Source organism: Hesperophylax consimilis, chromosome 30 (genome assembly GCF_061612785.1).
Source record: "Hesperophylax consimilis isolate HC1 chromosome 30, BYU_Hcon_1.0, whole genome shotgun sequence".
NCBI classification, from domain to species: domain Eukaryota; kingdom Metazoa; phylum Arthropoda; class Insecta; order Trichoptera; family Limnephilidae; genus Hesperophylax; species Hesperophylax consimilis.
Genome location: NC_142865.1, coordinates 7,471,954 through 7,486,957, shown reverse-complemented (window position 1 = coordinate 7,486,957; position 15,004 = coordinate 7,471,954). Strand labels below are relative to the sequence as shown.

At 35.1% G+C, this 15,004-nt stretch overlaps 2 protein-coding genes across 3 annotated transcripts; one reads left to right on the top strand and one right to left on the bottom strand.

Annotated features, from left to right (window-relative positions):
- Positions 1 to 4,338: 4,338 nt before the first annotated feature.
- LOC149409585 (uncharacterized) lies at positions 4,339 to 9,909 on the top strand. Of its 2 annotated transcripts, none has more exons than XM_089649539.1 (2): positions 4,339 to 5,429; positions 7,492 to 9,909. In XM_089649539.1, exon 2 carries the CDS (start codon positions 7,529 to 7,531, stop codon positions 9,278 to 9,280), a length of 1,752 nt encoding a protein of 583 aa, XP_089505665.1. In that variant the 5' UTR covers positions 4,339 to 5,429; positions 7,492 to 7,528; the 3' UTR covers positions 9,281 to 9,909. The 2 variants fall into 2 exon arrangements, with proteins under 2 accessions (XP_089505665.1, XP_089505664.1); XM_089649538.1 differs by having other exon boundaries at positions 6,777 to 9,909.
- Positions 9,910 to 10,883: 974 nt separating this feature from the next.
- LOC149409584 (uncharacterized) lies at positions 10,884 to 12,736 on the bottom strand. The gene is made up of 5 exons (XM_089649450.1): positions 12,731 to 12,736; positions 12,209 to 12,642; positions 11,697 to 11,814; positions 11,467 to 11,601; positions 10,884 to 11,213 (listed from the first exon to the last, which is right to left on the bottom strand). Exons 1-5 carry the CDS (start codon positions 12,734 to 12,736, stop codon positions 11,088 to 11,090), a joined length of 819 nt encoding a protein of 272 aa, XP_089505576.1. The 3' UTR covers positions 10,884 to 11,087.
- Between the last annotated feature and the right edge of the window lie 2,268 nt (positions 12,737 to 15,004).

Here is a 15,004-nt window from a genome sequence, read left to right as displayed (position 1 = left end):
TTTTCTTCAGAATAGATGAAGATCAATTTAACGATCTGGGTAAGTCCAATTTTTACAGTTTAATTAAATATAATATTAAAGAGGCGGGTACGGATAATACGCAAGTAGATCATTACAATATTACTATCGTCAGATTTAGGGATTGCGAATCCGGAGCTGTTTCGTAAAATTGATTATTTCGTATTTCAAGAAACTGGAAATCTGCATTTTTAAAAAGCAAACCTTTCTTAAAAAACTTTTCGATTTGTGGGAATGGTTTAATTAATTAATTACTAAAACTACATTACATAGATTTTTGTTCGACCCCATATCTCATGATTATATCTTGTTTTCCTATGGCCTCCCCCACTTTTTATACCATTTAAACACTTCTGGCACTAATAAGAAGAAACAATGAAAAATTCAGTGATATCGGTCGACTACTTTTCGTGTTTTGCGAGCACTAATATACGCAAACTGATTTTTACCTATCACAGGTGACATCTATGTAATATAGGTATATAAAAACACACGATTTAAGATGTTAAACAAACGTACATTTAGATTTTTAACTATATGCATTTAAGAACATTTTAAAATTTCACAACAGTTAAAAGCCAGTCCCTGGGGAGGAAGGTTCAATCCTCAGATAAAAAAAAATCATCTTTAAATAAAAATACATTTTGTAAAAAAACTTTGTTTTTGATGTGGTGATATTTTTAGATTTTTTAATCAATATTTCAAATCCCAATAAAATATTGAAATGTTGTAGATTTGATTTGAGTTGTGTAAATACTAACGCGATAATAAGTAGATATTTAAAAATGATTGTAATTCAAATTACAGAAGACCTGTTTATTTCGAAATTCATATAAAATAACGAATGATTCTTTAGCTTGCTTTGTCTTAGCATAATTTAAATTGAATACACAAATGTTACACCAAGGATGGATAATTTCAGAGAATTTGAACAATTCATCAAACTTCGAAGTTGGTTTTCAAGTTCTGTTATTATATACCAATTGACCAGATGTTTCACAAAACTGAAATAATAAGAGAACTTGGATAGAACATTCACAGAACTTAAAAACAAACCTTTGAAATTTGATGAATTGTTCAAACTCTCTGAAACAACCCATCCTTAGAGAGTGTTAGTAAAACGCGAACGCTGAGTAAGTGCTAATTTTTTCATGATCTTTTGGTATTATTGAAAAATATCGAGTTACGATTTAAGTTAAATACTGTCGCAACAATAAGTATTTAAAAGTCCTTGTTATCTTAAATTCCGATAATGACCCATTTGTTTCGCGATATCCGTAAAACACTGATATTTTTTCACTTGGTTAGTCCTAGATGATGTTAACTAACTTTAAACGCGTGTAACACTTAGATTTCATAAATACGCGTAAAAAGCAAATGCTCACCTGATGGAAATAAATAATAAGATCACTTGGTGAATTCAAGAGATCTTCACTGGGGAAGATATCGAATATCTCTGATGCTATTTGCTTCGTATCGCGAGCTTAAATACTTCTCTTCTTGTGAAATCGGAGCAGTTTTTTATACACTGGAGATGCTACTCTACTCTTCTAGGAGAATGTTGGGTATTCGTTTATTTATCGAAGGCTGTAGGGACGGAATTAATGTCTGGGTTATTGATAAGTTTTCTAATTATTTATGATAGTGTAATTGGTTAATCAATTAAATATTGCCAGCGTTGTTTAAAAGGATGACGTGAAAGTATTTCAGGAATTCTGATTTTTTCCTGCTTCACTTTCCTAAGCGCTCTTGAGGTTGTTTTTTTAAAATGAGAACGGCACTACAGAAATTATCTTTACAATGGTGAAATTTTATTACTAATTATACGTAGTGATTAATAAATCAGTTAATCATTGCCAATGTTGTGTTAACACTTAGAGAAGTAAAATAGATAATTTTTAAGAGGAGTATGCGAACCATATTATTACAAATCACTCATGCACTCACACACCGATAACTGAAATTAGTAGGTTAAATAATTATACAATAATTTTTTAACAAATTTTACTAACAGACCGAACGATTAGTCTTAATAGACCTGATATAGTTTTACAATAAAAAAATTAAAAAAAAAAACTTATATCATTGATGTCGCTATTCCAAATTCCTGTTATATTCAAAAATCTGTTTCTGAAAAATAAGAAAATACACAGAGTTTGGAAATGAGATTAAAAGAATTTGGCATTCTCAGACAATAAAAATAATAATATTTGTTATTTCTGCTACTGACATTATACCTAGCTCTCTCATTCAAAATTAAGGCGTATTAGATCTGTCAAAAAAATTATATATAAAAACGCAAAATCAGTCATTTTAAATGCACGTAGGATTACGAAAGATTTTTTAAATATTTATGTTGAGGGATCAGTAGGATTTATAGGCCCTGTTAGGAGTTCTACCGAGCCGAACCCTCTGATATGAAAATATCAAGATTCTGTGAATTATTTTCCCATTTGATCTTGGTGAGTTGACGTATTGTTCTTGTATTGTTTTGTATTTATTATGTTTATATAATGCACTTGCAGTATGTAGATCGACTTGATGGTTATTTGTGAAAAAGTGTGTGGAAGGGTTTAGTTTTATTTATAAGTATTTTTTACGGCAAATAATAACAGGTATCACTGGTTAAAGTAAGTCAAGTACGTCCCTTAACCCCTCCAGCTTTTTAGAGTCATATATAACCGGGTGTTTATATTTCATAAAAGTATTTTTTACTGCAAATAATGTCAGGTATCATTGCTTAAAGTAAGTCAAGTACGTCCGTTAACCCCTCCAGCGTTTTAGGGTCATATATAACCGGGTGTTTTAATTTCATAAAAGTATTTTTTAATGCAAATAATGGCAGGTATCATTGGTTAAAGTAAGTCAAGTACGTCCCTTAACCCCTCCAGCATTTTAGGGTCATATATAACCGGGTGTTTTAATTTCATAAAAGTATTTTTTACTGCAAATAATGTCAGGTATCATTGGTTAAAGTAAGTCAAGTACGTCCCTTAACCCCTCCAGCTTTTTGGGTCATATATGACTGGGTGTCCATTGTCCATATTCCATTGAAGTATTTTTTACTGCAAATAATGTCAGTTATCACTGGTTAAAGTAAGTCAAGTACGTCCCTTAACCCCTCCAGCTTTTTGGGTCATATTATGACCGGGTGTCCATATTTTTTCATAAAAGTATTTTTTTTCTATTTTTCTATGATGTATGTTTTCTATAAATACCTAATTTTTTGACGCTTACATAAGAGACATAACAATTCTTTTCGGTATTCCTCAACAATTTTTTCTGCAATCCATTAACCCTTCAGTACATTCATCACATGTTTTCAATTTGCAATGTTTTCTGTGTATTTCAAATGCGCTGTACACATATTATTTTTTCATTTTCCGTAAAAACGAATAACTGTGTTAGAAACTAAATAAAATTATATTTCCAGAATATGCTTTAAAAATAAACATAACTATTTCTAAATAATAACATTTAAATATCAAACGTGAAAAATGTTGTCAAAACACTAACCACATTTTTACTTAATTTTTACTCAAATCATAGAAAAATTGAGAGTACTCGATATTTAGAAAACGTATTAATTTTTTTAGGGAATATGTAAGAAAAGTGTATCTTCAATTTTATATCGCTCATATAATAAAAAAATGATTTTTAAAACTAAACCGAATTTCGAAACGGCGCCAAAAATAAATAATGAATTATTTTTAATATTTTATATTTTTATTATGCGAAGGAGATAAAAGTGAAGGAACAGTTTTCTTAAGAATTCCCCAAAAAATATGAACGTGTTTAAGAAATATTGAGTTCTCTCAATTTTTCTGTGATTGGAGTAAAAAATATGGTTAGCTTTGTGCGTTAGTTTGATATTAAAATTTTATTATTTTGATAGTAATTTTAATTTTATATGCATAGACCAATAAGATAATTTTATCATGTTTCTAAAACAGTGATGGTTTTCACGGAAAATTAAAAAAAATAAGATGTTTATATCCCATTTGAAATACACAGAAAACATTGAAAAAATTGTTGAAAGTACTAAAAGGTTTGATGTATAATGATGAAATGAAAAAGTATTCCGACAATACATTCTACCGCATGATAATACATTCTACTAATAGTTTATCAGATAACTTATCGATGCATTCGTTATGGACCTGCAATCCCGTTTTTAATTGGATTATGAATAATATTAGGTGATTGTTAAGATTTCAGGTACTGAAATATTAATATTGGTGCTTGTCACCCTAATGATGTGGCAACATTTATTTTGTGTTAGCGATTGCCGGGGCAATTTCGTATTGCCACGGACTTAATTTTTCTTCTCTTGTTACCATCCGTCTTGGGCGGTCGTTTTGGCAAAACGGCGGAGCTGCCAGGTTTTCACTTACATGTGGGTTATAAAACCGCGGAGAGAGATAGCAATATTGGGCTCACCTTACATGAGCTGCCCTACGGGTCTTTTTTATTGTTAAAATAAAGACCACTATTCGAGAGCTGGAGTTATTATTGAAGACTTACTCCAGTCATACTTCCTTGGAATCTGGTGACTCACCACGCCGGATTGCTCTGTCAGGAGAGTGAAGTCAAGATCCTGAACATTGGTCATTCAAGAGCCGGATGATTATTATTTGGATTGATCCATTTGAGACGGAAGATCATTATTTGGAGTGGTCCAGTCGGGCCTCATCATCATCAGGAGTGGTCCAGTCGGCGTCCTCATCATCATCGGGAGTGGTCCAGTCGGCGTCCTCATCACCATCATTGGATTGATCAAGCGAGCCTCATCACGACGCTCGCATGCACAGCAAATCAGGTTGTAGCCTTCCTTTCATTGTCCTTTCAAATTCCATTTAAAAAAGCTAAAAATCTGTGTAGATGCCACATTATTTCGTATTGATTATATCGAATTATATTCGGGTGTTCATAATCAGATGCTTTCAAAATAGCATAAAATTGTTGGTGATAATAATTTTTATTGTTGTATTCTGCCGAATAACTTTGCTTTGCCTTACCTACATATCTAGCCACGCGTTTGCAAACTTTGTCTTTGCAATTTGCATGCCATAGTATTTTGATCGGTTTCTTTATAATCCATAGTATTATTTTATTCACGTCAAAACGTCAAACTGCCGTTTCGAGTTGTGTATTAAGTTTTAAATCAGGTTATTGTGTTATTCGTTTCTAAAAAATGGAACTCGACAAGTTGGTTAAACAGCGCGGGGTGTTGAAAGGTTCATTAACGAGATTTGAAACCTATTTAAGCAACGAAAATGATATTAGGCCCAGCGTATTGTCGTCGAGATTAGATGCCATCAAACCTTCTCTGATGGAATTCTCCAAAATTCAGCTGGAGATTGATTTATTGAATAAATCAGAAGATCATGACGCGAGGGATAATTTTGAAGGTACATATTTTAATTTAATTGCATTAGGACAGGAAATATTATCAAAATTTAAGAAGATTGAAAATGTCCCGAATACATCTGTGAATTTACCACCAATATCAATACCAATTTTTTCAGGTTATAGTCATAAATGGTTGACTTTTAAAAACTCGTTCATTGCCCTAATTCATGATAACAGTAAATTAAATCATGTTCAGAAATTTCATTACCTTATTAGTTATGTGTCCGGAGACGCACTTGATTTGATTAGTTCTCTAGAAATAACCGGGGATAATTATACTGCAGCCTGGACGATGCTTATTTCAAGATACGAAAATGTCAGACTTATTGCAAATAGACATCTGAATTTCTTATTTAATGTTACACCGTTAAAACGACAGAATCATCATGAATTGCGAAATTTAATTGATCAAGCAAACATTCATTTGAGAGCTTTACATAATTTAAAGCTTCCAACAGAACATTGGGACACATTAATTATACATATTCTAACCTCAAAGTTAGATAATCACACACGTAGCCTGTGGGAATCCATGGAGTGCGATAAAATTTATCCTACGTTCGAGCAGTTTAGCAATTTTATTTCACAAAGGTCGCAGATCCTGGAAACTATCCAAGGTGATAATGATGGAATGCAACAGAAAGCGGAACCAGTTGCAACAAAACCAAAGTTTTTTAATTTTAAGGAAAGGAATTCTACGAACAAGGTTACGTTAGCGTCAAGCAACGTCAATTGTATGCTGTGTAATGACAGCCATTTCATTTATTCTTGTAAAATATTTGTTAACAAAGCACCAGCGGCACGAAGAAAGTTCGTTTCAGAGAGCAATTTATGTTATAACTGCCTAAAGCCGGGGCACCCTTCAAAGGTGTGCAGGTGGAAGGAAAAATGCAGTGTTTGTGATCGAAAACATCACACTCTGTTACATATCAATACTGATAATGTACAAGCGGGTACTTCAACTGGCAAGGGTCAGTCGGAGGCACCAGTGAATTTAGCGTGTCATAGCGACATGAACGGGCGAGAAATTTTACTATCTACCGTAATAGTAAAAATAGAAGACGCGTACGGTGGAACACACAAAATACGCGCACTTTTGGATTCAGGTTCAATGTCTAATTTTATTACAAAGGATACTTGTAAGAGATTAAATTTGCATTGTACAAAATTGAACATACCTGTTTCAGGTTTGCATAATAATTTAATTCATGTAAAGGAAACAGTTGACATTAAATTTAAATCATTATGTTCTCAATACGAGGATGAAATATCTTGTTTGGTATTAGATGAGATTTCTTGCAATCTTCCACAGACCGTGATTAACCCAAAAATGTTGAACATTCCAGACGGTGTCCGGTTAGCTGATCCGCAGTTTTACCAGCCAGCTTCTATTGATATGCTGATCGGAGCAGAGGTTTTCTGGCAGGTGCTTCGTACGGATCAGATACAGTTAGGAAAGGGTAAACCTACATTGCATCGAACGGAGCTAGGCTGGATAATATCAGGAGCTGTACAGAGTCGTCATAATACGAGGCCAGTTAAAGTTTGTCATATTTCATTAAATTCTTTGCAGAACCAAATAGAAAGGTTTTGGAAGGTTGAAGAAACCGAAAATAGTAAGCATCACTCTCTGGAAGATAGTGAATGTGAAAGGATTTTCGAAGGCACGCATAAACGCGATGCAAACGGTAGATTTGTAGTCAACTTACCGTTTAAATCTAACCTATCTCAATTAGGAGATTCATTTAGTATTGCTAAAGGTAGATTAGCGTCAATGGGAAGGAAATTCTTAAGACAACCTAGTTTAAAGGAACAATACTCGGAATTTATTGATGAGTATCTTGCGTTAGGTCACATGACTGAATGTGAACCTCCAAAACGCGATGAAATTACTTATTATTTACCACATCACGCTGTATTTAAAGAAGCAAGCACAACTACTAAAATTCGTGTTGTTTTTGACGGGTCGGCTAAACCCGCTCGAGGGATTTCTTTGAATCGCGCTCTAATGATTGGGCCCACCATTCAAAATGATATATTTTGTCACTTGGTATTTTTCAGAAAACATCAATATGCAGTCACCGCAGATATTGCAAAGATGTACCGCCAAATTAATATCAACCCGGAACACAGAAATTACCAACGTATATTATGGAAAAGGGATGCGGAGGATTGTTTGAAACATTATACGCTAAACACGGTGACATATGGTTTGGCTCCTTCGCCTTATTTATCAATACGTTGTCTGCACCAGCTAGGTAATGACGTTTCATTTACTACATTTGATACTCCCACGGAGTTGCCAGAAACGGCGAGGATAGTTTTGGTTACTAGTAGTCCTGTCGATTGGGAAATATTTAATAATTATTCTTCATTAAGACGACTGAGGCGCGTAGTTGCTTATATGTTACGTTTCATACATAACTGTTCTAAACGAAAACCGATGCGGGTCGACGAGCTTTCTGTAATCGAACTGGAACATGCCATGCATGTAATGATTTTGAACGCTCAGCGATTCGCATTTCGTGATGAAATAGCTTCTTTAAGTAATGGAAGATTTGTATCTAGGCGGAGCAAGGTAAAGGCACTAAATCCTTTTATGCAGGATGGGTTATTGTGTGTTGGAGGTCGACTATCACAATCTGATATTACCTCGGTCTCTCAAAAACATCCAATTTTGTTACCACAAAATCATAAGTTGACTGACTTAATAATAACCCATCTGCATTATGAGAATTTGCATTTAGGATGTAATGCTCTGCTCGCATTACTGCGTTTACGGTTTTGGCCAATATTTGGTAAAAACGCAGTAAAGCGAGCACTGCATAAATGTATTGTATGTTTCCGAGTCCGTCCGCGCGAGTGTCGCCAGCTCATGGGTGACCTTCCTGCTGACCGATTCCGAATCCAAAGACCATTTTATGTAACCGGCATAGATTATGCAGGTCCAATTTTAATTAAGTCTGGTTTAACCAGAAATGCTAAGAGTGTAAAATCTTACATATGTTTATTTATTTGTTTTTCAACGAAGGCAATTCACCTAGAATTAGTGACTAATTTAACTTCAATGGCATTTATGAATGCATTGAAAAGATTTATAGCTAGGAGGGGTAAACCCTCACGACTCTTTAGTGATAATGGAACTAACTTTACAGGTAGTTATAGGGAACTTACTGAACTATTTGATTTTTTGAAGGCATCTGATAAGGAAATCCATAATTTTTTAGCCCAGCAGAATATTAGCTGGAGTTTCTTGCCTCCCCGCTCACCGCATCACGGTGGACTTTGGGAAAGTGCAGTTAAAATGACCAAGTTACATTTGAAAAAAGCCATGCGGTCAACTGTTTTGACATACGAAGGCATGAATACCATACTAATACAGATTGAGGCTTGTTTAAATTCCCGTCCTCTGACTCCATTATCATCAGATCCAAATGATTTAAACGCACTCACTCCTTCACACTTCCTTATTGGCGACAACCTGTTAGCATTGCCTGAGCTTGATATCCATCATCTGCCTACAAACAGGCTTAATATTTACCAAAAGATGTCTACCGTTGTTCAATCTTTTTGGCACAGATGGAGCCGGGAATACCTAGCAGAATTGCAGAACCGAGTCAAATGGCAAGAAGGACGTCAACGCAGTTTACAGCCTGGTGACATGGTCATCATCAAAGACAACCAACTACCTCCGCAGTACTGGAGGATGGCGCGAGTGACGGAGATCCACCCTGGTCAAGACGGACGCGTCCGCGTCGTCTCCTTGAGGACGGCCAGAGGTGTCACCAAAAGAGCCGTGACACAGCTCTGTCTACTTCCCATGGAGGATCCTTCCTCCAACCTGGATTAAGAACAAATTACAACACTAAAAGTGATGTTATGTGTGAATCAAAATGCCGTCAGGCTCAACAGTGCCAAGTGATAAGATATTTTCTCATAAGTGGGTGCAGCGCACCAGAAGTTTCTACGTTATTAGACTTTTATTTTTTTAATGTCAAGTCTGACATAGGGTTATATACGTTGTTATAAGTTTTTTGTTATTATTTTGATATCCATGTATTGAATATTGTTTATTTTTGTATGTGAACCTGTTGGGTAAATTCTGAGTACCAATGTTGCAATCTCTTCCTACATTATTTTATGAAAAACGACTATTCCTTAATACTCGTTTTGGGGCGGGAATATGTTAAGATTTCAGGTACTGAAATATTAATATTGGTGCTTGTCACCCTAATGATGTGGCAACATTTATTTTGTGTTAGCGATTGCCGGGGCAATTTCGTATTGCCACGGACTTAATTTTTCTTCTCTTGTTACCATCCGTCTTGGGCGGTCGTTTTGGCAAAACGGCGGAGCTGCCAGGTTTTCACTTACATGTGGGTTATAAAACCGCGGAGAGAGATAGCAATATTGGGCTCACCTTACATGAGCTGCCCTACGGGTCTTTTTTATTGTTAAAATAAAGACCACTATTCGAGAGCTGGAGTTATTATTGAAGACTTACTCCAGTCATACTTCCTTGGAATCTGGTGACTCACCACGCCGGATTGCTCTGTCAGGAGAGTGAAGTCAAGATCCTGAACAGTGATAAATAATAAGTTTTCATAACTGGATTGTTCTCACGTAAGTGAGATCGTCTGTAAAAACCCAGTATAAATAAATAAATACAGAAATGCACATTTTTCTATGTGTACTATGAAAATATAGAAATTTAATCTATGGGTTAAATATTTAGTTTACTACCAACAAGTAGATCCTTGACTTATCTAACCGGATCCTGTGTAAAATTCAAATAAAATGTTCTTATACATTATTTGATTGATTTAAAAAAACACATTCTTACTATCTTTACCATATAAATAATGTTTTCTTGATTTCCATCCTCATTCCTAGTCGTTTTTTGACAGTAATTGAATTACTGCTAAATTTATTACAAAATAATTGAGTATAAAGTGAAGAACTTTATTTCTTAAAACTAATAAATAGTTCATTAGCGGAAAGTTCCAGAGTGGTAGATACTTCCAGTGTCACCATGATGAAAGATCACCAATCAGAATCGAAGCTTTGCTTGACTGACTTGAGCCGTGTTTGACAACCAGATCTCAATAACCAGATCCTTCCTAATCTTCCTCTTGCCAACATCTTTCTCCTCCTCACTCCCTTTAGCCTAACAATAGATCCCAATCGAGGATGCGATAGTCTCGCTGGTGCCACACAATTGGTAGCAATTGGGACTCTTGTGCGGTACTCACATATAAATGATTTTTTTAATCGTCGGACAAAACATTTTTGAATTACACAAAGACATAAATATTTTAAAATGATTTTTAAATCATCTTTATTCACAATAAATATTTTATAAAATAATTATTCACAAATCAAAAGACAACAATGATCTTTTCAATTGGGACTGGCACATTCGAATACATTAATAAGTTATATTGCACTATAATCAACTCTTCATCAACACGTCAATGAAATAAAAAAATAAAAAAACACAAAAAAATAATATATGTATCTACATCAAAGTGAATTTCTAGAAGCCAGCAAAAAAACGATGGCAATTTGAAACACAAAGATGTGGATAATATTAAAATCACAAATGAATGACGTGTTGAATGTAAGTTTCATGTGAGATTCAAGAAGGTGTATGTGGTTTAATATCCTCCGTTGTTTCCTCCTGAGTATCCTCCATTAGCTGGACCCCTGCCGTATCCTGATTGGCTCTCTTCGTACCTGATCTTGGGCCTATATCCGTTCTCATCAGCCTCGTAGGTCACAATCTGGAAATTAAAAGAGAGAGTTAAAAATTCTGTTACGCCTTAATAAGCAAAATGCTTATCAGCTATGCTACACTGACTTGTAGGTGACCTATCACTTAGAAGGCGTTGATGTATGAAGACAACATTTCGATACGATTTCCAGGACTTTCTCTCAGATACTCCACACAACATCCCCGAAGATGACAAAACCCCTGATGGAAATCAATTTTAACAAAGTAAATGTCATAAATTGAAAAAATGGTGGAGTTTGTACCTGTTTCCTGCCGTCGGGAAGAAGGACGAAGTACTCTCCCTCAGTCATCTCTCCTTGCCTGGACTCCTTGTGGCCGAAGTCGTTTCCAGATGGTTCGTCCTTTACAATGTACTCGAAGTTGTAGTTGGCGGGCTCCTGAAATAACAGACATAATGAACAAACTTACTCTGATAACTTATAGAGTAGAACAAAACCCTGATATTGTAAACAGATATGTTTGTTAGACTTACATTCTGTTCATCTCCATATCCGTTACCTCCGGAGTACCCCTGGTTAGCGGGGAGGTACTGGTTCGAGGGAGCTCCGTAGTTAGAGGAAGGTGCGGGGGCTCCGTAGTTAGAAGAAGGCCTAAAATCACACAAAACGTTAGTTAGTAAACCCAATGATCCGGAATTTACGTATCTTTGTGTACATGGATTGCTGACATTTATTAGGGAAAAATCAATTGAAACGGTTGCCAATTCTCACAATCAATAAATTCCGGGGTCCCACAGGAGTCAGTTCTGGGTCCGACACTTTTTAAAGTTTTTTGGATTTCTTGCAAATCAAACACATTGAATGTGTGTTCTTCTAAGGAATAAACGATCTTTTTGAAATATGCGACTGTACAGTCCTGCCCATTAAAATAATTTGTAAAAAAAATTGAACAGGATAAAATTTTTTCTCTGCGTTTACACAATATAAAAGTTATCAAAAAACTAAATCTTTTCAATCATAGAATGTAGAATTCAATTCTATTTACCTGGACTTTCTAGATTGGGCGCTTGGAGCACCATATTTGCTAGAAGGAGCAGAGAACTGGTTAGATGGAGCACCGTACTGGGAAGATGGAGCACTGAACTGGTTAGATGGAGCACCGTACTGGGAAGATGGAGCACTGTACTGGTTAGATGGAGCACCATATTGGCTTGAAGGAGCTCCATATTTGCTTGATGGGGCAGAGAACTGGCTAGATGGAGCACCGTACTGGGTAGATGGAGCACTGTATTGGCTAGATGGAGCACCGTACTGGGTAGATGGAGCACTGAATTGACTAGATGGAGCACCGTATTGGGAAGATGGAGCGCCGTACTGGCTAGACGGAGCACTAGAGCCCTGACCGGGAGGAAGGTATCTATCCACAGGAGGCTCTGCAAAGCATACTGCAGCCAGTACCACAACAATGGCACAAGAGATCTACAAAAAAAGAATAGTTTTAAAACTAAGCACAATTTTTGATTTTTGTTGGAATAGTGTGTCATGATAATTATTTGATTAGTCTTACCTTCATTTTTAATGAGTTGTTTCTTTACCGGAAAACTAAAATAATAAAGGAATATTAGAAATATTTTTGGTGAAATCATATGGAATCTGAATCATCATGTTACATCAATTTATAAACATAGATTGCTTCAAGATTCTTTACACTTTATTCTGCTGGAACCCTCTCAGGCTACAGACCGGAAAAACATTAATCTTTGCTTAGTTTTTACGCTAGTTGTTTCGTTAAACTTAATTTTTTCAGAAAGTGCATAAAATATCAATATAAACACATCACAGTAATAGCTAAATTTGATTAAATTCGGTTTATTCTTGGGTGAACAAAGTGGATAGTAGGCAGAATTAAATTTGCTATGTATATAATGCGAGGGAAATAGTAATGTAAATAATGTGATAAAATAATGACGTCAGTTTATGATAATAAAATAAAACGGTGAATTTCATTAATAATATATAAAAAGGGATATATAGATGTCCAGTGGTAAGGTGTACAAACTTCATGAGGTGATTCTACATTATAGAACTAGTAAAAAAAATACACATCTCTTTTAGAATTTTTACGCTGGTTGTTTATAGGTACGACAGTTGAATTTTTGTATGGAGAAAATAATATTCTTCCATGATTTTTTTTCGTACGGGAAAGAAACGACGAAATTTCTAAAAAAGTTGTTTTTTTTTTGAAAGCTATAAAAATCTGGTTGAAAACAGTGTTGATTTTTTTTCTTACATATCTCAAATCTCTTAATAAATTTACAAAAAATTGATTTAAGATTAAAAAAACTAAAGGAATTATAACTTAAAAAGGTCTTGCAATTTATTTTAGCCATCGCCGTAAAATGACTGATGTTTTTTTCACTTGATGTTCTTTAACAATTTTAAGTAACTTTATACACATGTAACACTTATATTCTACAAGAATTAAGAAATGCAAATGCTCACCTGTTATAATATAAATATTAAGTTTTATCGGTGAATTCAAGAGATCTTCACTGGGGAAGATGTAATTTGTCTCTGATGCTATCTGCTTCGAATCGCGAGCTTAAATACTTCTATCCTTGTGAAATCGGAGCAGTTTTTTATACACTGGAGATGCTACTCTACTCTACAAGGAGAATGTCGGGTATTCGTTTTATTCATCGAAGGCTGTAGGGAGAGAATTAATGCGTGGGCATTGATAAGTTGTTAAATCATTTATGATGTTATAATCTGTATTCTATAAAAATTAAAATGTAAATTATCGTTTATTCAAAATCATAAATCTCCGAAAAGTTCTTCACCGATATCTTTGAAATTTTGACATAACGTTGCATTCGAATATGCGTATGTTTCTATAGGTTTTATATAGATGTCATCTATGTCATCTGTGACTCTTAATGAAAAACCGCCATCTGTTGGACGTAAAAGCAACACGCGCTATTGTTTCTTTATCCAGATATCTATAGACATACTGAGCCACAACAACGCGTGGCGGGGTACAGCTTGTCAACAAATAAATTTATTACAATGGCATAAGGCACTGAAAAAAATGTGAATACAGGAAACTCCTTTTAAGGAAGTTAACAAAATTGAAGATCTAAATGAACACTTTCTTTTGTCTAGAGTAAATTAATTTAACAATAAATATTAGTAAGAGCAAGTAAGTAATACGAAAGATCAGATTTAGGTATTGCAAACATCAAATTTATCTGAAAAATCTGATTTCAATTATTGAGGAGTGTTTTTCGTTCTAATGTTCCATTTGGGAGGCTGGTTTGGGTAGCGCCGCCCCAGGAACCATTTATTTGATAACCAACACCTCTGTCGTAGGTTGCCCCAAGTGGATAACAACGTTTAGTGATTTGGCATTTAGTGCAGAGGTTTGTTCAGATGCTGAAGGTGGATACATCTGCCCACCAACTCCGTAATTAATGGAATCGGGCGAGGATAGTTGAAGGAGACACTTTTTGACGATTTCAGTCCGACTCTCTCGAGCCATTGCCTTGCATCGCAGTGAGAGGGATTGATTCAAACGTCACTTCTGGACATTTAGAAACTAAATAGTGAAATCTCCTTTTTACATCAACTCCACACAGGAGGCCCTGAAGAAAATAATTTATCTATTTAATATTTGGGGATGCTGTGTTTATGACGTTGAGGGTATTTTTAAGCAAAGACAGAAAAGAAAATTCTGGATAGAAAAACAGTTATGAGGGGTGGGTAGAAATCCGGGAGTCAGTTTGACCAGGAGTGACAAACTGTTTGTGTGTTCAATGAATCTATTCCTCTCACTGCGGTGGAA

What these genes read in the sequence shown, in the direction of transcription:
- LOC149409585 (XM_089649538.1), top strand. Translation starts at nt 5,213, where the DNA reads ATGGAACTCGACAAGTTGGTTAAACAGCGCGGGGTGTTGAAAGGTTCA. An exon ending in CGCGAGGGATAATTTTGAAG is followed by an intron (nt 5,430 to 6,776) that starts GTACATATTTTA and finishes TGAACATTCCAG; the next exon opens with ACGGTGTCCGGTTAGCTGAT.
- LOC149409584 (XM_089649450.1), bottom strand. An exon ending in GCCCAATCTAGAAAGTCCAG is followed by an intron (nt 11,815 to 12,208) that starts GTAAATAGAATT and finishes GTGTGATTTTAG; the next exon opens with GCCTTCTTCTAACTACGGAG. An exon ending in TTCCCGACGGCAGGAAACAG is followed by an intron (nt 11,214 to 11,466) that starts GTACAAACTCCA and finishes TTTAATTTCCAG; the next exon opens with ATTGTGACCTACGAGGCTGA.